General features: G+C 41.3%; 8 protein-coding genes across 9 annotated transcripts in view; 1 reads left to right on the top strand and 7 right to left on the bottom strand.

Annotated features, from left to right (window-relative positions):
• The window catches only part of RB195_023991 (uncharacterized protein), a gene marked incomplete at both ends in the record, with an annotated part of 38,905 nt that extends 33,061 nt beyond the window's left edge, over positions 1-5,844 (bottom strand). The window contains 2 exons of the mRNA XM_064211620.1: positions 2,664-2,720; positions 5,791-5,844. Coding sequence (XP_064067501.1) covers positions 2,664-2,720; positions 5,791-5,844 — 111 coding nt within the window. The remainder of the gene's footprint in view (positions 1-2,663; positions 2,721-5,790) is intronic.
• On the top strand, positions 874-1,643 carry RB195_023992 (uncharacterized protein; the record flags this gene model as incomplete). The annotated part of the gene is made up of 2 exons (XM_064211623.1): positions 874-1,157; positions 1,388-1,643. The coding sequence occupies 2 exons, from the start codon at positions 874-876 to the stop codon at positions 1,641-1,643; spliced, it is 540 nt and encodes a 179-aa protein (XP_064067502.1).
• Positions 5,787-6,167, bottom strand: RB195_023990 (uncharacterized protein; the record flags this gene model as incomplete). The annotated part of the gene is made up of 1 exon (XM_064211619.1): positions 5,787-6,167. The coding sequence occupies one exon, from the start codon at positions 6,165-6,167 to the stop codon at positions 5,787-5,789; it is 381 nt and encodes a 126-aa protein (XP_064067500.1).
• A 45-nt stretch (positions 6,168-6,212) lies between these two features.
• On the bottom strand, positions 6,213-6,671 carry RB195_023989 (uncharacterized protein; the record flags this gene model as incomplete). Its single annotated transcript, XM_064211618.1, has 1 exon — positions 6,213-6,671. One exon carries the CDS (start codon positions 6,669-6,671, stop codon positions 6,213-6,215), a length of 459 nt encoding a protein of 152 aa, XP_064067499.1.
• Positions 6,672-6,736: 65 nt separating this feature from the next.
• On the bottom strand, positions 6,737-7,780 carry RB195_023988 (uncharacterized protein; the record flags this gene model as incomplete). The annotated part of the gene is made up of 1 exon (XM_064211617.1): positions 6,737-7,780. One exon carries the CDS (start codon positions 7,778-7,780, stop codon positions 6,737-6,739), a length of 1,044 nt encoding a protein of 347 aa, XP_064067498.1.
• A 138-nt stretch (positions 7,781-7,918) lies between these two features.
• RB195_023987 (uncharacterized protein) lies at positions 7,919-8,617 on the bottom strand (the record flags this gene model as incomplete). The annotated part of the gene is made up of 1 exon (XM_064211616.1): positions 7,919-8,617. One exon carries the CDS (start codon positions 8,615-8,617, stop codon positions 7,919-7,921), a length of 699 nt encoding a protein of 232 aa, XP_064067497.1.
• Positions 8,618-10,652: 2,035 nt separating this feature from the next.
• On the bottom strand, positions 10,653-11,423 carry RB195_023986 (uncharacterized protein; the record flags this gene model as incomplete). The annotated part of the gene is made up of 3 exons (XM_064211615.1): positions 10,653-10,718; positions 11,005-11,123; positions 11,225-11,423. 3 exons carry the CDS (start codon positions 11,421-11,423, stop codon positions 10,653-10,655), a joined length of 384 nt encoding a protein of 127 aa, XP_064067496.1.
• A 5,407-nt stretch (positions 11,424-16,830) lies between these two features.
• Positions 16,831-19,405, bottom strand: RB195_023985 (uncharacterized protein; the record flags this gene model as incomplete). Of its 2 annotated transcripts, XM_064211614.1 has the most annotated exons (7): positions 16,831-16,858; positions 16,946-16,952; positions 17,023-17,042; positions 17,319-17,391; positions 17,494-17,613; positions 18,221-18,307; positions 19,333-19,405. In XM_064211614.1, the coding sequence occupies 7 exons, from the start codon at positions 19,403-19,405 to the stop codon at positions 16,831-16,833; spliced, it is 408 nt and encodes a 135-aa protein (XP_064067494.1). The 2 variants fall into 2 exon arrangements, with proteins under 2 accessions (XP_064067494.1, XP_064067495.1); XM_064211613.1 differs by lacking the exons at positions 16,831-16,858; positions 16,946-16,952 and having other exon boundaries at positions 16,955-17,042.
• Positions 19,406-24,174: the final 4,769 nt, after the last annotated feature.

Genomic DNA, 24,174 nt, shown 5'->3' with positions numbered 1-24,174 from the left:
TGCTAAGGCTGTATAAAGATGAAGAGATGTTCCCCTGTCCTGATCGCAGCCAACTAAGTCGCTGTCGGGAGGCAACCTTGCTCATCTGGAGATAGCATTTTAACACTTTGCTGCACCGACAAGAGCCGTCAGGCCTTGAACTCGTGCACATTCAGAGACAGACATACACTACGGTCAGCGAAGACCCACCGACGGAGTCGGAGGTTCTGGTCTGTATTCAAAAAATGAAGAATGGAAAATGCGGCAGAAACGATGGAATTAGTGCAGAAATGCTGAAATATCTTCCTCCTTCTGGGATTCGAGATGACGAAGATCATCCGTTCAGTATGGATTGACAAAAGGATTCTTGACTCGTGTAGACACGCTATTATAATCCCTTTCTACAAGAAGCTATCCGTTACGCAACCCAGTAATTATCGAGGAATATCATTGCTGCGTGTAGTGTACAAGGTTTTGGAGCGGAGCCTGGATCATCCTGGATGAAGGCCGTCTTCTCAATGCCTTTCGCGACGATGAAATTCCAGGAAAAGTCGTACGCTTAATGAACGGCATGAATAGAAGAGCAACTGCTGCGGTATGAACACCAGCTGGATGTACTACACCGTTCCAAGTGGAAACTGGCTTGAGACAAGGGGCCATGGCGGGACCCTTTCTATTCAACCTTGTCGTCGATGACATAATGCGAAGAACAGTTGAGCAGTGTCCCGCCGATGTCATTTAGCACCCTCTTCACGTCCGTTAGTGGATCTGAAGTACGCGGACGATGTAGTAATATTCGCTTCTAGCAGCGCGAAGTTACAACATGTTGTAAACCTTGCATCGAAATTAGCTGCAGCCTACAGACTGCGACTCCGCCTTGATTAATGCAGGTAGATGTGGGTCTCCTTGAGATCCTCAACGGGAATCAGGGTGGATGGACTACCTATCAAACTCGTGAATTACTTCTGTTATTTGGGCAGTATGGTGAATAACGATGGCAGCTACGAGAGAGATATTCAGAAAAGATGCGCTAAAGCTAACTTGGCATTCAACTCATGGACCAAGTGCCTGTGGTCGGAGTCGGCTCCCATCGCCAACGAAGTCAAGCTACAAGTCTACCTTTCCGCGATTCGTCCTATCATGTATCGAGTGCGGCAAGAGTATTCGAAGCCTCTACAGTTAGTTTTTTTTTTGAACTTCGAAGCCGCTTTTGGCTCTAATATGCGCTAAAGCTAATTCGGCATTCAACTCATTGACGAAGCGCTTGTGGTCTATCCCCATCGCCAACGATGTCAAGCTGTGAGTCTACCTATCCAGAAATGACCTTATCATGAATCGGATCGGAGACTTGGGCAGCGCCGGCGACGGTAATGAAAAAGCTTGACTGCATGGAGAGAAAGCTGTTTAGACGACTGTTAGGCTATTCTTGGCCGTTGGTGTGCCATAACGAAGAACTTTATTCGGAAGTGGATATGGTGTGCCGGCGGATGACATGTGAAAAACGTCAACACCTTGGTCGGCCTTCTGAAATAGTCATGGAAAACCGTCCCCGCTTCTTTGGTCACGTTATGAGGAGACCGTCTGGTCGTCTTGTCCAAATAGTTCTGAGGATGCTTCTAGATCTTAATTGGAAAAGGCTTCCTGGTCGTAAACGAAAGTTCTGACGGAGATGGTGAAGGAAGATCTGAGGACACTTGGGGTTGACAGGAAGTTCAGTCGGGACATGAAATTTCACTACTTGTGGATTAGCGACGGGTGGGTAGATTCTATGCTAAAGATCGAACAGGATGGGTTCGGATATGTTCAAGGGAGGACGATACACCCCGGCGAAAATGCGGATAGCCGCGTTAGACCATAACACCTGTCCGCCGATTAAGCCAAGTAAGTCACAAAAAAGGTATTGCTAAAGAAACCTTTGATAAATCAGAAAGGGCGGTGTAAGTGATTGTTGCGGACGTTTAAAGGCATCACCCCACGAATTTGGGGTAGTACAAGTTTCAGCAGCGTAATGCCTGTACGGGGTCGTAGATTGTTGGGAAGATGGTGATTCCGTCCACATCCCCCTGTATCAGTGGAAACCCCGGAATACAGTTTCTTATGACGGCTTCTGTTGCAATACGCAACGTTTGGGCCCCGCTCCGCCTGCGATTCGTCGATTCGTTTGCAGGCGGGGGGCGCAAACGTTCCGGATTGCAACAGAAGCCGTAATAAGAAACAGCGTTCCGGGGTTTTCACTGATAGAGGGAGAAGTGGACGGAATCACCATCTTCCCAACAATCTACGACCCCGTACAGGCATTACGCTGCTGAAACTTGTACTACCCCAAATTCGTGGGGTGATGCCTTTAAGTATATTCCTTCCGACTATGTAGAACCAAAAGAAGTTATTCAGACTTAGCAATATTGCTCGTACTACCTGGAAATGCCATAAAAATGCAAACACTCGCTTCTGCATCCTTCTCGTTTCCGCATATCAAGATCGAGAACTGGCGTTAGGAGATCATTCAAGTGACAGATGTAAGCATTGAGGAACTTCGCAACCACTTTAGTCTTATCTTTAATCTTTTAAACAAACGGATCAGTAGCACTATATCTGTGTCATTACACCTTCTCTGATTCTGATAGGACTAAGATTATGTTTGTAGTAATCGCACAGTAGTCATTGTTTTAAATTAGCAAACAAACCTCTGTTGAGTTAGAGCTGGGAAGATTGTTTTTGTCATAGGAATCGGAGAACAGTTCCTTAAATAAATGGTTGCGATGTTCAATTCTCCCAATGTGATTGCAAATGGTGGATAGAAGAAAGTGCAATCGCTAGAATGTCAAGAACAATTTTTCTAAATTAAGTGATTCATAGACAAAAAAAGTCACTGTTGCTTTGTTCACTATATTTCACAAGCATTATTTGTTTCTACAATATGATCACTTTTAAAAAAAGGGTTTGGGGGAATTTCGATGTTGGATTCTCTCCAGTAGTAGGCAGTGATTGTGGTAGTTTGTAGATAATACTATGAAAACAAGAGTTGCTCTCGAAGAATTCAGAAAAGAGATAAACTAGGAGAACGAGAACGACGCGACCAACCAACTCTTCACACACATTGGTTTGACGAAATGAAACGCATGAAGTGAATTTAATTGCTCAAGAAGTGTAACGAATTGTTTCATTGGGTATTTCCACCTCTTTTCCGGCTGCGTAGTTTCAGTGATTGGATTCCATGAGTACAAAGAGTTGCTTCGTAGGACGAATTGATCAGTCTTCTGCTCCTGATCCATCCGTAATATGCACTCGTAAGAGCTACTTCACCTTTTCACCGTTGTCGCTGAGAACTAAGTCTTGAATCCTACTTACTAGCGATTAGAGTGAGAAATTGGAACTTTCCGCACACACTGCCTTCAAACGGTAAAAATTACAACTGGAATTGTGAAAAACATTTAAATTGAAAATTATAATCTAGTGAGTGGGTACTGCTAGTTGCTCTCCAATTTGAAGTAACGTATCAGTCATACGCGTCGTTCAACTGGATTCTAGGTCTCATGCACATTAGGAAACTTAAGTCATTCATTCTGAAGAACAACAGGAGGTATGAGTTTAAAGGGCATTCGTTCCAATCGCGAGCCAAGCAAAAACCTTACTGAAAGAAGAAACGCCGGGTAAATACCGCGGATGTGAGCCGCGGATGGTATAACATTATACAGAAGAACTTATGATAGGACACCGCTGTCACTTTAAGAAAACAACTTGCCAAACCTTTAGATAACGCCCATCCCTATAGATAAGAAAAGATAGTCAAAACAGTTAGAAATATGGGGATTCCAAACTTTTAATCAAAACAGCTATTAACTGCTACCAAGATAGCTATCATCACTCGTATCTAAACTTATACCCGGCTGCGGCAGGCTCCGCCCCTTGTACAAATTCTAACGCGCAGCGAAATTCAAAATTGTTTAGTGAGTAACTACTTCGTCTGGTGTATCAGAAGAGTAACCTTAGAAAAAGCTAGAAGATGAGCGCTCTACGGTGTTTCACATACTCTTACCATAAATCAAACGAGGAGAATACTATGGACTACTATGGACTTTAATCCAAGAAAGAAAGGAAGTATGATCTCCGAATTTCTCCGAGTAATGGATGAAATTGGAACTTAGGCATTTTGATCCTGTGCCACGCTGTTGATGGCCACGAACAGCGCCAAAATTTCGTTGCCTTAAAGGCATCACCTCACGAATCTGTGGTGGAACAGGGCACAAGTCGGTTATGCCTTTACGAGGTTGTACATTGTGGGAAAGAGGGTGACTCCGTCCATTTCCTCCTGTATCAGTGGAAACGGACGACCCCGGAACGCTGTTTCTTACGAGGTCCTGTATTGCACCGCGCAACCTTTGCGCCCACCTCCTGCAAACAAATCGACGAATTGCAGGCAGGGCGGAACGACAACAACAGAAGCCGTCATAGGAAACAGCATTCCGGGGTCGTCCGTTTCCACTGATACAGGGAGAAATAGACGGATTCACCCTCTTCCCCACAATCTACGATCTCGTACAAGCATCACCCGGCTGAAACCCGTACCACCCGTTCGTGGAGTGATAGCTTTAAACTTGAATGATTAAACCATTAAATTATCAACACAAAGAAGGCACAATAACACGAACAATTGTATGGTTAAGTGAACAAAAGGAGAAGTGAAATAAAATGACAACTAAGTGAATTAACAAAGCATTGGGTAGAAAGAAGCGCGCTGCAGTAACAACACAACAAACAGAGTAAGTCAAAACAACAATGTTCCAAAAAAGGAAGCGTGAAAGCGACGATATACAGAAACTGAAGAAGAGCGCAGTACCGGAGTCAGACTGATGAAATGCTGGCGTTATAAAGCCCTTTTTCTAGATGCGCTACGAGATAACTCCTACAGAAACGTTCAAATCAACAACATTGCATTTCCTCTGCATTCTACGTTGTTCCTCTGCATTCTACGTTGTTCCCCTGCATTCTACATTGTACAGTTGTATCCTTATCCTTTTTCTTGGTTTTATGTCTACCTTATTTTATTTTATTTTTTTTTGACTCCTCGGAAAAGCTTATGGTTCCAACTTCTTTTTTTTTTGTTCACACAGCACGTTTTATACCACAAGTTTACCTTGTATCTTGTACCACACATCTACTTCATTCATATTTGTTACATTTTCGTGCATATCACTGTTCTTACATCCATTCTTGTTTTTCTTTCTGTTTTTCTTTTTTTCTTAACGTTACACCCCTTCTCTCATTCTGTCATTACTTCCCAGCATGTAATTGTGTTGCATACTTTGCTCCTAGTTAGAGAATGCGTACTGCATGACAATCGCACTTATATCACGTTAATATATGGCAAGAACATCGAAGGTAAAGGAACACAAACATTCGCATAGAAAAAATAGTGGGAAATTCCAAGATGGAAGCAAAGATTCATTTCCAGTATCTCTTTCCAAAAAGTACTTTTTCTACAAATCATCCTAGCTTATACAGCTCCTACATTGGTACGAGATAATGAAAAAAGTACGGAAGAAAGTCAGTGCGCTCCATGACAAAACTAGAAAACAAGAGAGTTTTCAGACTCTACTTGAAGTTTCAACTCGTAACTATTTTCAATCGGATTTGTTTTTGGTGTCTTTGGATTCGCTTTCAAGATTTTTTATTTGGAAGAGCAGCTTTCCTGCTACTATTCAACAAATTGTGGAGACCAGAAGGGGAATCAAACTCTCTTCATATTCAAAGTTGGGCCTAACACTTTTCAGAGAAAGCAAAATTGCGAAATTTGCTGATCACCTTGATCACCTTGACTCCCGTTGATCTTCGAACTGGTCGAGCGGGCGCCAGTAATTCTTCCATTTGTCCCGATCGCGTGCCAGAGTAGCCCAGTGGTTCCTCCTTTCGCGTGGGACACGAAGAGCATCATATTTTTCTTTCAAGGACTTCGTGAAGAAATCTGACCATCGGGTCGGCGGTCTTCCTGTAGTGCGCTTAATATCGCGGGGAACCCAGTCGCTCACGGCTCTGGTCCAACGGTTGTCATTAAAGCGCATCACGTGTCCGGCCCACCTTATTTTACTTTCCTTGGCAAACGCGGCGGCGTCTCTAATCTTCGATCGCTGACGTAGGAGAGAACTTCGAATCCCGTCCCTCACTTGCGTGAAACGGGATACTCCTAGCATCACTCTCTCAACTGCGCGTTCAATGACGTTTAACGCGTTTTCTTCCTACTTGCGAAATGTCCACGTTTTCGAAGCATAGGTCAAAGCAGGAAGTACGGTGATGTTGAAGAGGTGTGCACGGAGTCGGGTGTTGTTGGTCTTCTTCACTACATTCTCGATGCTCTTGTACGCTCCCCAAGCCGCTCTTCTTCTGCCCAGCTCGAGGGTCAGGTCGTTCATCATGTTCAGTTCCCGACCCAGATAAACGTAGCTGGTGCACTCGGATATGTTCGTTCCGTTGAGCGTGAATGGGGCATCCGAGACCCATCCGTTCCGCATGAACATCGTCTTTTGTAGATTCAGCTGAAGACCGATGCATCCACATGTTTCGTCGAATTCGGTCAGCATTCGTTCCGCTTGGCTGATGCTAGGTGTTACCAGTACGATGTCATCAGCAAAGCGCAAATGGTGTAGCTGCCGACCATCAACCTTCACTCCCATGTCGTCCCATTCCAACTTTCGCATTGCGTTCTCGAGGGTGGCTGTGAATATTTGGGGTGAAATTGTATCACCCTGTCGGACCCCCCTCTTCACGTCAATGATGATGTTCTTTTAGAATGGCGAATGGTCGTGAAGTTATTGTACAACTCTCGAGGTACCTTTATGTACTGAGTAGGGACGCCTTGGTTGTCCAAGGCTTCCACGACCGCTTCCGTCTCAACTGAGTCGAAGGCCTTCTTCAAGTCGATGAAGGTGAGACAGAGCGGCATTTTGTACTCTCGTGATACTTCGATGAGTTTCGAAACAGTGTGATTGTGGTCAATCGTGCTGAATCCTTTTCGAAACCCTGCTTGCTCGCATGGCTGTCCTTCATCCAAGACTTTTTCAATCCTATTAAGGATTACTCTTGTAAAGAGCTTGTAAATGACGGACAGTAGGCAGATTGGGCGATAGTTGCCGATGTCATATGGATCTCCCTTTTTATACAACAACACAGTCTTGCTGGTCTTCCACTGTTTAGGAACCTTGCATTCCGACAGATAACATGTAAAGAGCCTCGCCAGGGTGTTGATGAGTACAGGCGGAAGGCTCTTCAGGTGTTCTGGTCTTATTCTGACGGGATCGGGTGCCGTACGATTTCTTACCGACATGATAGCATGTCGTATTTCGGACGAGAGAACCTCTGGAATGACTTGTCCATCTTCCCTCAGATGGTGAGGAGGCAAGTGGACATGGCTGTCGAAGAGATCAGAGTAGAAGTCGTAGATGATTTTCTCCATCCCCCTTCTCGATGCAATGGCTGTTCCCTTTGGGTTTCGGAAAGCAGTCATCCTCGTCTTGCGACTGGCGAAGTCTCGACGGGCATAGCGGATGCTTTTCCCCGCCTCTGCAGCTTCAGCCAGCACTTCTGCTCTTCTCTCTTTAAGGTCTTCCTTTATCGCCTCTCGGCAAAGCCTTGCGAGCTCGGACGTGAGTTCTTGGTTCCCTGCGGCTCGTGCTGCTCCACGCTGGCGTGTCAGCTCAAGAGTTTCAAGAGACAGGCGCCTCTTGGTGGTTTTAAAACTCTCCGCCTTCTTCGCGCAGTCGTGAAGGTGTTCGACAAGCCGTTCATATTCCTCGTCGATGTTGTCCATTGCAGAATCTTCCCAAAAGCCGGCTAGCGTAGCGAAGAGATCCCAGTTGATGGTAGTCCTGGGATTTCTCTCTCTGAACTTGGCGGCTTTCTCTGCTCTCCTTGTGAAGGAAAATCTTCCTCGGAGGAGGCGATGGTCCTATCCCATATAGAACTTTGGTACAACACCGACGTCCGTCAGGCAGAACCTTTTATTGACGATGATGTGGTCTATTTCATTACGGTACCCTCCACCGGGTGACTCCCACGTCCAGCGTAAAGAAGAGGGCTTCTGAAATTGCGAGTTCCCATGGATGGTCTTAGTCGTCATGATGAACTCGGAGAGCCTCTCTCCCTGGTCATTCCATTGTAGGCCGTGGGTCCCGATGTGAAGTTCCTCCGGCGTTCTTCTTGGGCCAACCTTAGCGTTGAAATCGCCAATTATGACCTTGCAGAAGGCATGATCTTCTTGGTAGAACTTCTCCAGGTCCATATAGAAAGCTTCGACTTCTTCTTCGTAGCTTGATGTTGGAGCGTAAACGACGAAGATAGTCAAAGCTGGTATTGGGCCACATCTTCTCATCCGCAGACGTCCGATTCGGGTCGTAAGTTGTTCAAAAGGGTCGATCTTCTTTGCCATACTCGTGTTGACGAGGACGCCAACTCCACCAACACCTCTACTGTCGCATGTTCCTAAGAACAGTTCTTCTCCAGTTTCATATACGGCGTTGAGAGGGTGACGTCGTCTCGTCTCGGTCAGTCCGATGACGTCGTACTTGATCTTCTTGGCTTGCATCATCAGATCTTCGATGGCCGCTTCCGATGCAAGCGTACGTGCGTTATAAGTACAGATCGCCATCCTAGTCCTTTTCAGTTTTGGTAGCCTACATGACTCCTGCAACCCCGTCCTACCTGGCGCTACCGTACCAGGCTTTCCTCCGGAATCAGGAGACTCTTTCCTATTACTGTGTTTTGCTTAAAAATTTTAAAACCCATGAGCAGGTTGCAAGCCTCTAGTCCCATGAGTTTCTGGGAGAACTTTCGTTCTCCCGGTGTGGACATGTGGAGCTTATTTGTTGGAGGCGACTCCAAACCGCCTCCCTTGCACCTCCCAGTCACTTGATTGCAGGCTTTTGGCCGGACCGACGTGCGGGATACAAGGATGTCATGAGTCAGTCCTGGCTCAGCAGAAACAGGGAGTCCATCCCCTGAATCCACCTGCGTCTCTGGGCAAGCGCAAGGTCGCTTTTGGTCCGCGATTAGCCCCCTATCCGCCACCCGGGGACGCGCCACGTAGCCTCGCGACTAACCGGCTGTGATCCCTCTAGTGAGGGAGATCCGTGGGAAATTTGCTGACAATGAATAATTTTCTGAACATTGAATCTTGAAGTTTGATTTAATTTACTCGTCTGTGGGTAAGTATGACTCCTCATTTGTCTTTCCAAATTTTACCAATCTCCAACCTCAAAGCTTTGCTTAAAAAAAATTTAGAATCAAAATAAAGCTACTGAGGCACTTCGGCTCTGGTGATGCTATTACGTTAGTGGGAAAAATTGACAGAAACGTGAAGAACATAACGCTTTTTCTTCTTCTGTTACTAAACCAAAACAGTAAAGAGATTAAAAGCGCGTGTACAGGTACTGTGTCAATACTTAATATTGTGGGAATCAAATGAAAACGGTAGTGAACTTAATTACATTGAAAGAAGTCCACCTGTAAAAAGAACAAATAGAGTGAAAAGAAAAGAAATCAAGCAGAACAGGAATGTAAAGACGAGAAAGAGATCGGAAAATCGATTTAAATAAATGATAATAATAAAGAAGGAGATCAATGCAAGAACAAATGGAACAATTGGAGCAGAAACTAGGCAGAGGAAGAGTAAAAGATGTTAGATGCGGTTACGTTAAGTAATCTTTCTGAGCTGCGAGATAAGAAAGCCAAGTCAAAAAGCCTATGTTCCAATTTCATCCCTTACTTGGAGAAATTCGGAAATCATTCTTTCTTGGATTAAGGTTTATTGTAATAATCTCCTCGTTTGTTTTATGGTAAGAGTACGTGAAGCACCGTAAGCCGCTCATCTTCTAGCTTTTTCTAAGGTTAGCCTTCTGATAGACCAGACGAAGTAGTTACTCACTAAACCATTTTGAATTTCGCGGCGCGTTAGAATTGGTACAAGGAGCAGAGCTTGCCGCAGCCGGGTATAGGTTTACATACGGGTGCTATCATCTTCACGTTGATAGGAACACAATACAGACAGCAAAAGAATAGGTGGAAGTACTAAATCAAATGCTCGAGCGGTTCGAATGTAAGACATTCAAGAAACTCCTGCAAAACAACGGATTTGATATACATTGGAAAAGAAGGAAACCTATGAATACTTCTAGCGCATCTGAAAAGTCAATCTTTTTCCTGTAACACTTTTCACTGTAACATGAAAATTGTGATGCAACATAACGAATAATCTGTAACACAAAAAATGAACGTTCCAAAGCGTTGAAAATCACAAGAAAATGCTTAGTTATAAGAAAAACTTTCACGTAATAAATTATGTCAAAATGACCTTTGGACAAGCATTTCACAATCATAGTCATTATGTACATTCATTACCAAAGAATAACACTGATTGCTTATAGAAATCATAAGTGGATTGCTGTACATTTTGCTTTTCAGGTCGGCTAGTCAACAAAGTCGTCGAATGGAAACGCAAGCTCCAATATTTTACTTGGAGAAGTCATATGTCTTTTTCGAGGAGAAATCAGAAATCTATGTACATCGATAGCTTTAAGAAGAAGGAAGGTAGCTGTAGCATAACAGCTTCCATTACTAGTAAAACCGGTGCAAGTTGCAAGGAAAATGGAACCTAAAGCCACTTCAGATACAGTTTTTTTTTATTTCTATTGCATACTCACAATCGTGTCCTTCAGAATCTGACGTGTAAGGAAGTGTTGCTGCGCATGCAGCTAAAACGTTGATTTGGATGCAATGAAGCATTGCTGAAATCCGCGTGCTGGAATAAATGGAAAGCGCGCACTTACTGCGTAACTGCCAATGGAGTAACAAGGATGTGTAACAAGGAGAATATGTGGTGTATATAATCTCGGAGTTTTCTTTGCTATGGGACAAATAACAAGATCATTTACAGCAAAGTGTGAATTAAAAACGTCCAACGTCGACGGAATTCATGTCGGCGCTCAGCCAGGTTACAAAAAAAAACTTAAAAGTCACAGCGAGTCTGGCATAATGTACCTGCAGAAGATGTTTCCGTTGTGTGTCATTTACTGAAATGCAGGTGTTGTCCGAGAACTGCTTATGCATTTTCCCTAAAGGAGCCCAACTTTGCGAACGATCCATTTGAAGATTGAGCCCTGCAGCGTGATTGTTTTAAGTTATTCCGATGAAAGACTATACCTACACGCACCGATATACAGCAACAAACATAAGATATTCTACATTAGCATTTCCTCACTGTGTGATTGTGTCGGTGAGCTGCTCACATAGTTATTGTGGAGTAGATCCGATGTTGAGTTGACTCGTAAATTGAAGTCCACTCGATTTGCATTTTTTCTAGTATATGAGGACTGGGCAATACTAAGAAGACGGTCATTGTCGGATGCCGAGAGGTCTGGCAATAACAGTACAATCCTCGCCAGATAGGAAATTATCATTTTGCTTGTTTCAGGGTATCAGACCAAGCAAAAAATAAGAAGATTGACAACGAAGACTCCTTTCAGTTCCCAAGTTAGCTAGAGCATTTGCAGTGAATAATCATTTCTAGTTTTCAGGAAGAGCCGGTTTCTGAGTAGAGGAGGGAGCGGAATATGGATAATGAGGTGTCACAAGCAGAGAGTCGGGCGGGATCTCCAGCGGCGCCGCGTGAATACGCCCCATCGCGTATGCACGCAGCTAAAAGAGAGCGTATGCCTAGTAGATATGAGCTGCAACGAAACATTTCAAGTGGGGGCATGAAAAGTTTGTGCAGTGCAAAGCTCCCACGCCAATACAGAGACAATTCGAATTTATTTGGAGCAGCTTGCAAGTGTAGTGTAACTGTATCATATAGACGTTTTATTAAAACTACATACACTCTAGGAGCCTTCATACTTAACAGATTACGACTTAGATGATTGCAATCATGCAGAACAGCTACATTTGGGCAGATAGCAGCATATTCGGATTTCTTCATTTTCGCTATATGTTATTAAAAGAGATAGCAGAGGGCCCCTTCCAGAGACTCCTGAAGTATTACAATCATTTCGCCCTCAATGAAGTAATGTTCTTACGTATCTGTACTGCGAAGTATATTTACCCATTTTGAAAAGAAAAATTCTCCTGAGCGATGTAATGGTGAAAAATTGTTCAACTACAAAAAGTAACTTCAAGAATTACATCATTTCCTTAAGAGACCTTTCTAGAAATTCGTTTCTGTTGCGTAGAAGAGCTTCCACAATGGTCTTACTGAACATATTTCTAAGTCTATTTAAAATGACCTATCGGCACCATCACACAGTGCACTGTGTCCGATATCTGTCCGTGCAAAAATTGTGCGCTAGCGCTGAAATACATGGCATTAATCAATTTTATCGTGTTCATACTTGTTATTTTGCAACTTTTCTTCTAGAAGTCATCCTTAATGCCTGCTATATACGTGAAGTAACGAGAATGTAAACGTTTGTTCGGCAACAAAATCGACATTAACAATATAACTCCGTCGATAACACATTTACTTCAAGAAAATTGCGTCATTGCAAACTGTTATGACACGGCTCTCATGAAAAGAATGCGGAGCAGCAAATCCTACTTTTAGTGAGCTTCTCAAGGCTCCATCAGTTTCGTGAACTGTTCAAAAACAACAATTAGCACTGCAATGTCGCACACAAAAACGTGTTCACGAATCCAAAAAAAAAACAGTTTAGGAGAGAGGGCAATAGGTCACTACGGAGCATATTCTATCTTGCTGCGTTATTACAAATGTAAGCGAAAAATAACATAACGACGAAGACGAGATACACCTGAAAATGTTTACAATTAAGACATTCGCTTTATAAAAAGTAGAGGAAAATTCAACAATTTCTGTTCGCTTATATTCTCTGCTCGATAATATCTTCGTGAAAAACTCTATCACATTCGTCCACATATGTATCAACTGCATTTTTTCACCTAAAGAATCGTAGTGCCAAGAACGAAACAGAGTCAAACATGGGGGTTGTCTGTTCCTCACAACGCCCCTTTTTCTAAAGGTGGTATTGACAACAGATGCTAAGTCTTGCCAGAAATGACCAACTGATGTGTGTATGATAACCAATGCAACAATAACGTGACGCACATAATGGACTCTTCCTCTAAAACTTGTTGCTTGCCATTACTACTACCTACTTCTGGAATTCTCGCTGCCGTATGTGAATACAATAATGGATACCGTATCCTGTGCTGTAATAACATGACGCGAACAGTCAGGCAACTAATCTTTGCAAGGCATTCAAAATCATTTTATGCTATTCTACGCACTACCAAAACCGCATTTTCATCTTACGCTGTCCTCAAACGGATATGAGAGCGTTCTATTTCACCATTAAGGTGATTTATCAAGTAGTAATCTGAGAGGCCTTGAGGTGATGCCAGCGCATGAGTGTTTTGCATTGTCGTCCTACTGACAATATGACGACATATTGACGACGCTATTCACTGCACTATTCACTGCTAACCACCAATTTCACGAGATTGTGAAGGTATTATGACGGTTTAAGCGATATTCTATAGAATTATCCATCATCCTATTGAATGACTATCTCGCTCGTGGAATGTTCGACAGTTTTGATTTCGTTGCCAAACGTTCTCAGTCTCAATTTGCACCCCAATTTGTAATTTGTGAATAATGGGACATTTGAACAAAGATAGCTTTAGCATAGGTTTCCCTTTCGGTTTTATCCGAGCAAAGATCTTAACGGAATTGAGCAAAGCAGACAAGAGAATTGGGTTGCGAAAGAACAGGAAGATATCAAACAAAAGAGGAACGTTATGAGGATCAAAAAGCGGAGCCCTACAGCTTGTCAATGATAGACGCCTCATGACTCATGGAATTTTATTGACATTTTTGAGATAGTAGAAAGAATAAATCAGAGAATAAGTAATGCGAACTTCCGTCAAGAAAGAAACCAACCAACAATGAATTATATCCTTCGCACCTATCTTCTCAGCACGACACTTCTTTCAGAACGGTATTACGCAGAGGAAGTATGTCGAAATGCTGCTGCCAAGTCTACGAAAACGTTTATCACTCAAGTAACGTGTAGCAACCTCCTTTATACTCTTCTCTTCTATATTTGCATATTCCAAAACTCATTGGAATTATGGTATTTAAATTTCGTTTTGGTTGGCAATGACTTTTTGAAACACCATCAAAACCTGTTCATGGGAAGGCCTGTCTGATCTCTAACAGGGAAAGTTTGTAAGGTAAGTATCTAAAACGCAATCTGTAGAGATGCTGGCTCGCCAAAAAATAAGCCTAAGCTAAGCCTAAGGGGGCCTGTGGACCATACGGATGGATTTGGAGGACGTGTTGTTGTCCAGAGATGAGACCATGTTCAAAGCTTATGTTCAGTATATATCCGGATCTTAGAAATTAACTGCCCAAATGAGGTTTGAAGAGAGGAAAAAGGTGCTATAAAGGAACGACAAGAAAGCCGACAAACTTTAGTAAGTGACGGGTGTGAGCAAGAACGTACCAGCAGCACTGGTATGATGTGGGTAGTATGCTTGGCTCAGGAACGGGCATTTTTTGGTTTGGTCATTTTGTTTTTCGCATTTCTACTTTCTACGTGCTTTTTCTGCTATGATCAAACATCGGGATCGCGGACTGTACACGTCACCTCGGCACATGGAACTTGATGTAAATGTGGTCCAACAACAAAGTCCAAATTTTGCGCCGTGGGGCTCTGCCAAGTGGCCCACTCCACCTTGTGAAGCGAAACCGTTTTTTTTTAATCTGATGGGTGCGCAAGATCGGTGCGGTTTTGATCTACGGGACGAGCAGGTCCCTTGTAAAACCCTTGCGGCTTGCACTTGTGGTACGTGGTGGTGTGTTACCTTACCATTAAACAAATGAAATAAGCACTAGCCGATACGTTGTTCGTTGAGCTTGCCTATCGTTTTAGTGCTATCTGCGGGGTGATGAGACGCTTGATACGATAAATCGCTGATGGGTTTGATTTTCCAGACTCTGACTAAGCCGACAACGCCGAAACGTTAACTGTTAATAAAGATCAACATCAATCTTGGCTATAGCTCAATACAAACGAATAAAAAAAGATTTCCGCATTAAAAGGCCCAAGACTCAAGAAAAGTTGAACGTGGACACTAAGAGTAGAATTTTCTCGGAGCAAATTTTTGCCGCTAAATCAAATTTCTTGTTGTCTCAAGGCAGCATTTATAGTAATAAAGGTTTAAAGTATAAAGTATCCCACATAAAATCGTTCAAAATGCTAGCCATTATGTGAACAGTTATGTGCATAGTATTTGTAAAATGACGTGACAACGCGAAAAGAAATACGTACGGAGGAGTGGTCATATGAGCTGCATAAGAGCTCAGAATTGTGAATGCAAAGGAGATGGGAGCTTCTCACCCCAACAGTCGTCATAAAAGAGATGCGAACTAAGTGCGAGCGAACGCAGGAAAATGTTGGAAATTTAGAACAACGAAGGGGGAATCTTAGACGATCTTTCACATCTTTTAACATTCTTACTTTCCCGATTCAAATTCAAAACCAGGAAGGAAAGGATATAGTTTGAGGAAACATTTACACAATTTAAATGTTGTATTGCATTTTCTATTAGTACCAGTCTGAACGTTCGGCTATCGCCGGACTTCAGACTTCTTGTGGTTCTCGCTTCCCTCGTTCCCACGAGGAGTCTTTTTCCAAGAAGCTTGATGGTATAGAGCGGCATCAGTGCAACTGGGAAGACAAAAATAATTTTTAGGGATAAAAATGTCAAAATCAGTGCTAAAACCTTCCAAACTGGGACCATCGACAAAGTTGTGTTGCCTTGGAAGCAAAGCCATCAGAATTTAATCCTCCAACAGGACTGGGCAGCACACGGAGCCGAAACGACAATTCAATATTTGGATAGGAAAATCGGGCCATACTTTAACATGGGTTAATACACCGCAAACAACCCGGATCTCAATTCATTAGACTTTTCGGTTTGAAGAGTCACGGAAGAACAGTTAAGAAGAAAGAAGGAGACCATTCGAATTGACGTTTCTTAAATGTAAGTTTAGTTCCAACTCTCGCACCCATACTTTTACGCAACCACTACATGTTCTCTTGTTCAACCATTAAGACAGTTGTTTGTATAGTATGCTAATGCTCACGAGGAGAGGGTTAAAAGTATCAAGGGATGCAAGAGACAGACTTGTAATACGCTTCCTCAAATTGTACTCAAACTCCTTCCTCTAAAGCATTCTACCAGCTTAGTGCAGAGTGATGTTAGAGAAGAATCTTACCATAGATGTAGAATGATTTTAAACATCCTGATTGCTTGCTCAATAGCATTTTCGTGATACAAACTATGACCACATAACGTGCAAGCACCCTTCTGAGAAGTCAGAATACATAATCTTTTAAATCTTCTAATAATAATCTTTTGAACGGAAACGTAATAGAGCTTAGAAATAGGGTAATGCGTCGAACTCATCTTTGCCCCCAGTGTTTACCAGGAACCCTTGATGAAATGAGAATTTTTAAGAACTAGTTGAAGAGAGGACAGCTCATGGAGTCAAACAGTTAACACAATATTCCCAAAGTTCTCTTACACCCTGAACTTCTTTGCCATTTCGGCTACTTACGAGCAATTCGAAACAGGAATTGTTATGATTTCAGAATTCATTCACGCCGTAAAATGACTATGCAAAGAATAGCGAAAGTATGAAATGAAAGGAACTTCTTCGACTTTGACATTGAGATTTCTCATCTGCACAAAAATGTAGACGTGGCTACGCATTTATCACATAAACATTTATTTGTAATAACTGCAGACGATGTGTGGACATTTATTCTAAAGTCGTATGTAGTATCGTCAAGAAGGGACATTGCTCGTACTGCACCTGAACAATAGAAAAGCACTGGAATCGAATGACGTTATGCGTAAAATTACACATATGCAGTTTAATAAATTCAAAACAAATAAGTACCTGTTTACTTTATTTTCCAAAACGAAGCATACCAGGAACACTCTTCTTTACGAGTACCGGAAAAGAAATCATGTTACCGTTGTTCCGCTTTCCAAATCTGCAATTCATGTTAAAAGTCTCATGGATTCAGATTTCCACAGATTGCTTTCGATTATTATTTTCAGGGTATAGATTCTAGCGGTTGTGTGAGTTTTTGTATCTTTAAAAAGACCTCGCTGCTTTTGTTTGTTTGTTTTGATTGTTTGCGCCAAAAAATTTCTTCCCTCGAGTCAAGTTTTCTTCTTTGACTAATAGCACTTCACTACACCGAGAATATCGTGTCCTTTTCTAGAACGAGGGGAAGGGAAACAAGGAAGAGAAGGCTCATTATTACCTGAAAACATCAGCTCCTCTTTTTCCGAGCAGCAACACATGTGGAACACTCCGCTTTCCGAATCGAAGGACACCTTAGGCATTAAAATTTAATTCCGGCGACCGTGCTTTCTTCGCAGAATATAGACGAAATTCAAGTGAAATGCTGTAACAGCACTATTTTCAATGTAACACACCTGGCACGCTTTTCTTATTGGATCGTTTTCCAAAGCGAAGGACTCCAGGAACACTTTTTTTCACATGATCTTCGCGCTTCCCAAATCGAAATACTCCTGGCATGTCACTGTCCATATCTACTTAAATACATCTTCTTTTGGTCAAAACATACTTGGGCTTCTGGGTTCTCCTAACATAAAAGTTAGATGTGAGATAATAGTAGGGAACTGAACAAGAAAGCAAGCGTAAAAAATAGCGCACATGTATTTATATAAATGTATTTTAGAATGTGGGTAAATACATAGGATCAAAGGTGAAAATGCTTTTCCAAATATCACTCTTTGAATACTTCTCAGTAAAAAAAAAATAAATTCCAACTAAAGAATGAATTAGGTTCCTAAAACGGCTTCAAAACACAACCAAATACGTATTCACTGTTTTCCTTAATTTGAAGAAGCCGAAATCCAAATCGTTACAGCTATAAACATCTGTTTCTGCTTCACTATTTTTATAATATTTCTGCTCTAGTAGTTTCAGGACAATGTTAGTAATTTCTCCCGTTTAGAAGAACGATCCTCTAAAACTGAGGGACTTCAGAGCAGTTATTATAGCAAGAGGACATAACAATTTTTTTACATTCATTTCATCTCAGTAAATGCTACCTGAGAAACGATAAGCACTACCACGAAACGAATAATGAGTTAATCAAGGTTCCAGGGATAGTTTTTGTGCAAAATCATAGAATACCTCGTTTGGACGAGATATGTTGTGACTGTGGTATAGTATCCAACAAGCTTGCATATTCCGTGTATTCTCCTCCAGGGAGGTCGTAAACTGAAAAACTTCGGTGTTGGTTCTAATTCAGTTTGCAATCACCTATTATTTACCTTTAATTTACAGCTTGTATAATTTTGAACATGTTCTCTGCCCAAACATAAAGACTAGAGTTATATGTATAGTATGCTAAAGAGGAGTGGGAAAGAATATAAAGGAGCGACGGGCCCTTAATCGTTGCCCATCTCCTGAAATGACATGCAGACTCTCCGAGGATCCTTAGTTCCGAAGATATAGGTTCCGCAGAAGGTAGATGTAAAGATTGACAACAACTTCACTTTAAAAAATCAAGTTTGCCAAAGAAGAGTAGTGACACGTTAGCTGCAATAAGAAGGATCCTTAATTTCTAAGGGAATTGTCGGGTCAATTGCTCGCTAAACTATGGTGATGTTTTGACTTATGTCCAATCAACACTTTTGCTCAGGTGCAAAATGTTTGAAGTGATCACGAAACGTTGAAATAGTACATTGTTTCTCAAAATCCATTTTCTGTGAAACAGCGCTTTTACAGAGGCTTTAGGAAAAAAGCTGCATTCTCGAAACCGATGTGGTCATGTTACGAAGTATGTGTTATACTTACGACATATGTAAGAAGAAGAATATTCTGATACGAATTTATAGAAGTTGGAATAATTGTGTAAGGTCAATACGATTTTAGAAGTCAGTAGAAGGGTAGTGTAAGACCGAACATTATATCAAGAAACGCATAAAATGTAAATTCAGAGTACAGATAATGGTGCAAATATTCTTTAATTTTTGGTTTATTAAAAGCGTGGAATACATTCTAACATGGGCTATGTCAATCACAAAGTGCGAAAGGAAAAGTGATGCTGCACAAAATGTATAATTCTCCACGTATGGGTAAGAAATTTATCGTGATCATCTGCGAAAAGTCGGCAGAAATTCACTGTCTGAACTATGGTCGCATGCTGCACAGATGAACATTCGTCGTAGTTTCTAATGTGAAGTCATACTGATTCAATAAGAATGCATGATTTATTATTATATCCCTACACTGCTTCCTACCTTGTTCCTCTAAATCGGTTGCGCTTGATAGAACTGCGACAAGAAGAAGGGGAGCAGTCGACACCCGCCACATGACACCCTGGATGGTGAGAACATGTCAAAGCATAAGTTCCCAATAAATCACACAACCAAATCAGTGCTACTTTTGTACGTTTGCATAAATGGTGAATATAGTCAATACTTGATCAACACTGATTTTGGCAGTTAGAAATGAATAGCATTGATGTAACTGATGAAATGTTGTTTGCTGTGCAAGCCAATCCGGAAAGTATGTGGCAGATGCACGAATTCACCAAGAGGCCCACCCACCCGCTCGATTTACCGTAGTAGAGGGTGCTCAACAAGCAATTCGCGTCAACAAAGATGGACAAGTGACAGGTTTAGTGACTTTTCGATAGGCTATCTACCATCAGTTACTGGAGTGCGTTACCCATGTAACTTATTTGCTTTAATGGACAAATGTACGAACAAGTAAAAAAAAACAATAATAACACTTATTCCAGGAGTCAATATCGCTCTTAGTGTTACAGCTTAGGTTTGCAAGCCACTTTTAGAAATATAGTAAAGTAAATGCTCAAAACCGACATAATTCATTAGACACTCACAGTCATTATTTCTAAATAGTTTTGATTCATTTTGGACATTTTCTTTCGACGGTAAACTACCATTAAGCTTTAGTTTTTCATGTAGCTCGGAGACTCTGTAATATACTTCATCTTTCTGTTAAGACAACTTAGAGAGCTTTCTCGCATTCAGTACTACTGAAACACGGTATATTGCGTTGGCAATGAAATCATAGGTAATTGTCATGTCTTGTAAGAACACAAAGAAACGTTGAATGTTACCAAGGTAAAATTATTCGAAGGGTCGGTGTAGCGCAGGGATAAGAAGGCGCCTCTTGCCAACCAAGCATTTCATTACTTCGGAGTCGATAAATTGGTGCCGGACTTGCCAGACTTGTCGGGGAGGATAAGGGCATTGACAAACAAACGATTCTTGATTTATTGTGAAAGCATATTTGCATTTCAGGAGATTGATAAAATGCCAAACACTTGATCCGTTTATCCCTTTCATTTTATTATAACAGCTTTACAGAGATTACATACTTACCTCGTCTCCTTAGGAACTCAGCAGAAAGGTTTCAGCAAAAAGGTTTCTTCACTGCCAGTGAGCAAATTCTTCCTAGTAGCGATTCTTTTCTATCCCCGTTCATGTAATAAAAACATGAAGAATGCCTCGAAAGTGGAACTGAATTGGCTACATACTTTGTTGCCAAAGAAACATAACATTCCTATTGTTTACTGCTCCACACGATAGTCCAATAAAGGGTTTTTTGTCTTCAACAGAAGCCTGAAATCCTCGCGAACACTTCACTCAATTATTCACGAAACCAGCACATAGGACAGGACGTCATTAAAACGGTTCTCATTTCACTCTCATCCTTGCTTAAGATGCTGCGTTTTGGTGGGGATTACTGCAACTAAATTAGAATATCAACAGATAGAAAAGGGGTTTTGGTGAATCGACTTATTCTCGAGCTGAAATCACCGAGAGACTTCAGAGTGATCTACCATTCTTGAGATTCTTGCAACTGAAACAGCGAAGTACAATGAGACACAAATCGCTGGAATCGCTTTTCCTCATAGGCTCCTCTCACTGTAGCAGTTGTTTTTTTTTCGCTTGATTTGCTAACGTGCTAACTGCCGTTAGTAATTCAAGCGAAGAAAAACGACTGCTACAATGACTGCCGTGATGCTGATTTCGTCACTTCTTGTTTGTAAGAAATCTGGCTTTTGGTGTATTGTAATCTGTTTTGTAACTGTTATATTACTTCTTTTTTTAAACAAGCATACCTTTTACACTTTCTTAATCACGCATTGATGATTATCCTTCGACTTACGAATATTCACCGTGTCTATCACAGTATTCCATTTTTCTGAGATGGTTACAACTGCCTGGGACTCATCCTATTCCCCGGAATTCACAGCCCTCATCTTCTGCTCCCACTCACTAACCCTCCTAGGAAGAGGCTACGTTGTAGACGAATACAACGATAGATGATGATCAATGCATGATTAAAAAAGTATGAGATTTTAAACATTGTGGATGTGTAAAAAAAAAACTAGCCAACCTTATACAATGCAGAAAGTAACAATGTAATGTACTGAACCCAACGACCCCACATCCAAATATGATCACTTGTTTTTGCTGACAAAGAAGTGGTTCATCTTTTTCTATTTAATAAAATGTCCTCACCTCGATGTTCTTGGCGAGTTTTCGTAGTCTCCTGTAAGTAACCGTTTATTTCTTATAAAAAAATGAAAGTAATTTTTTTTTTCACGAGTAAAGAAGAGTTCGAAAATACCTCTTCATAACCTCATACTTATCAAATACAAGAGAACCAAGAAATAAATAGTGGGATGTAATTCTAGGTAGCTCTTCTCCCTCATGCAGAAGTAAACAAAGATACAAATGACGAAAAAATGGAAGAAAATAAATCAATTGTGGAAATTTTGCTATTCGTTATGTGATAACATGTCTGAGTTAAGGAGTATGAAACGAAAGGTGCAGTAGGAGCGATTATTCCAGAGACATTCCAATTATTTTGGGGCACTCAGCACAGCGCAACTTACAAATGGAGGGCTTCACTTCCTCGCGAAAAATCGCGGAAATCACCACAAAAAATCACTCCTCTTAAAGTCTTTAGCTTGGAGGCATGAGATAGATGAACACGTGCACCTCTAAATTGTTTGTGCTATTCTCGCAAATGTAATGGGATAAGGTACGAGTAATTCACGCATTTATGGACGTGAGAAGAAGTGAATTAACCCAGGCGCAAGCTTTGTAGGCTCTCCTTTATTTTATAGCGGTAAAGATGTGCGCACAAAGTAGTTCGTTTAATATTGCTGTGATCTTCTTTATTTGTGAAGATCACAGCCCTATTATATTTGTCTAGCTCACGAAACAGGTCATGCAAATGCATATACGTATGAATTGCACTCTGCAGTTCGAACATACTACTTCGTCCCTTTGACAACCATATTGACAATTCAACTATGAATTTCACTGAAGCACGTTCAGTGAAGCGTTTTCAAGGACTCACATCAACTTTGGGAACCAATTTCTGGTCACAAGCTTATATAATGGATTTTTATTGAAGAGTCAATCGGAAAAATGCAATGCCCGAACTACAATGCTCTGCATGAACATTGAAAAACCGACGGCAAGCGACGGTGCGGCACCGTCGGCCACCGTCGCTTGCTCATAACTGCTCATAAAATGGAAACTTCAGGACAGTTTATATATCATTAGATTCTTCTCTTTGAGATCTATACGAAAACCCACATATTGTTGAGAAAGGAGCAAAATGACGCCAAATATGCGCCAAAAAGCAATAATTGGAACCTAACATAACCTAAGGTTATAGTTGACAAAGTGTTCAGAGACTCAAACTTTCACATTTGGTCAGAACAGCAAGAAATTGTTGTGGACGAGTACTTGAAATTGTTGATTTGTTATTTTTTAGTCATTTGTGCGTCATTTTTAGTCATTTTAATTGTTGCATAAAATAGCGGTTCGTCCTTACTTTGAACGTTTGTTGCAATGAAAGAAGTTGTCAAAACAGCCTATAAAATCGCGATTGAGCACAACTATTCCTGAATTTTGTGAGATTTGTATTGTATACAGACAGATGAACCCCGCTCGTACACTAGAGTATCGCAAAGTTTGAAAATCCCACTTTTCGTCTTTTTCCTTTCATTTCATCTCTACTTTGCACCTCCGTTAATCACCAGAACAGAGGTCAAATCGAAAGAACCTAAGCAGAGCGCTTAAAACAGGTAATGTACATTAGTTTATAAGGTATGTTTCCCTCTGAATAGATTTTCTCGCTTTATTATAACACCTTCTTTTCATAACATTCCATAGAAAGAAAGAGTATGAAGCTTACTATTAAATTTTATGCAACTATTTCAATACTATGCTCCTTGATTCACCAAAAATTGATTTCATTACATAATATCTGCAAAACATTAGTTCAGAACTTTTTCCAAACAAAAATATGCGACGTCTATATAAATGTTGCCTTTCTAATGCTGTAGATGCCAATGGTGGAATAGGCCAGCCTTGTTGAGGTGCGAAAATAGCCGGGCCGCGGAGTCAGATAGAAAGAAATCTCGAATTGCTTTGGAAACGATATCATTCAACTCGAAATGCTGTGGCGAACTCGATTTTCTCGATTCAATTCGAGAAAATCGAGTTCGCCACAGCATTTCGAGTTGAATGATATCGTTTCCAAAGCAATTCGAGATTTCTTTCTATCTGACTCCGCGGCCCGGCTATTTTCGCACCTCAACAAGGCTGGCCTATTCCACCATTGGCATCTACAGCATTAGAAAGGCAACATTTATATAGACGTCGCATATTTTTGTTTGGAAAAAGTTCTGAACTAATGTTTTGCAGATATTATGTAATGAAATCAATTTTTGGTGAATCAAGGAGCATAGTATTGAAATAGTTGCATAAAATTCCGACGTCATGATATTCGTCTCCCTCTCTTTTTGGAATATCGTGACTGAGACACACACAGACGCACACACGTAACAAAATAAGCCCGTTATTATATAGCATGGTAGCTTGCAAATTTGGAAATGTACATTTACATAAAACTTATTTACTCTCACCAACATATGAGACAAACTAATTTGCCTTATCAAATCTAACAGACTTGTCTGTATGAGTTTCGACAATGGTGAAGAGGTAGAGTGCTCACCTATTAGGTGCGTGGTAGTTCGGCACCACACCGGGGCAGAGTTTTCGCGAAAATACTCCATAATGATGCAA

Source organism: Necator americanus, chromosome X (genome assembly GCF_031761385.1).
Source record: "Necator americanus strain Aroian chromosome X, whole genome shotgun sequence".
Lineage (NCBI taxonomy): Eukaryota > Metazoa > Nematoda > Chromadorea > Rhabditida > Ancylostomatidae > Necator > Necator americanus.
The sequence above is the reverse complement of the archived record's forward strand: the minus strand, read 5'-3'. Positions and strand labels throughout refer to the sequence as shown.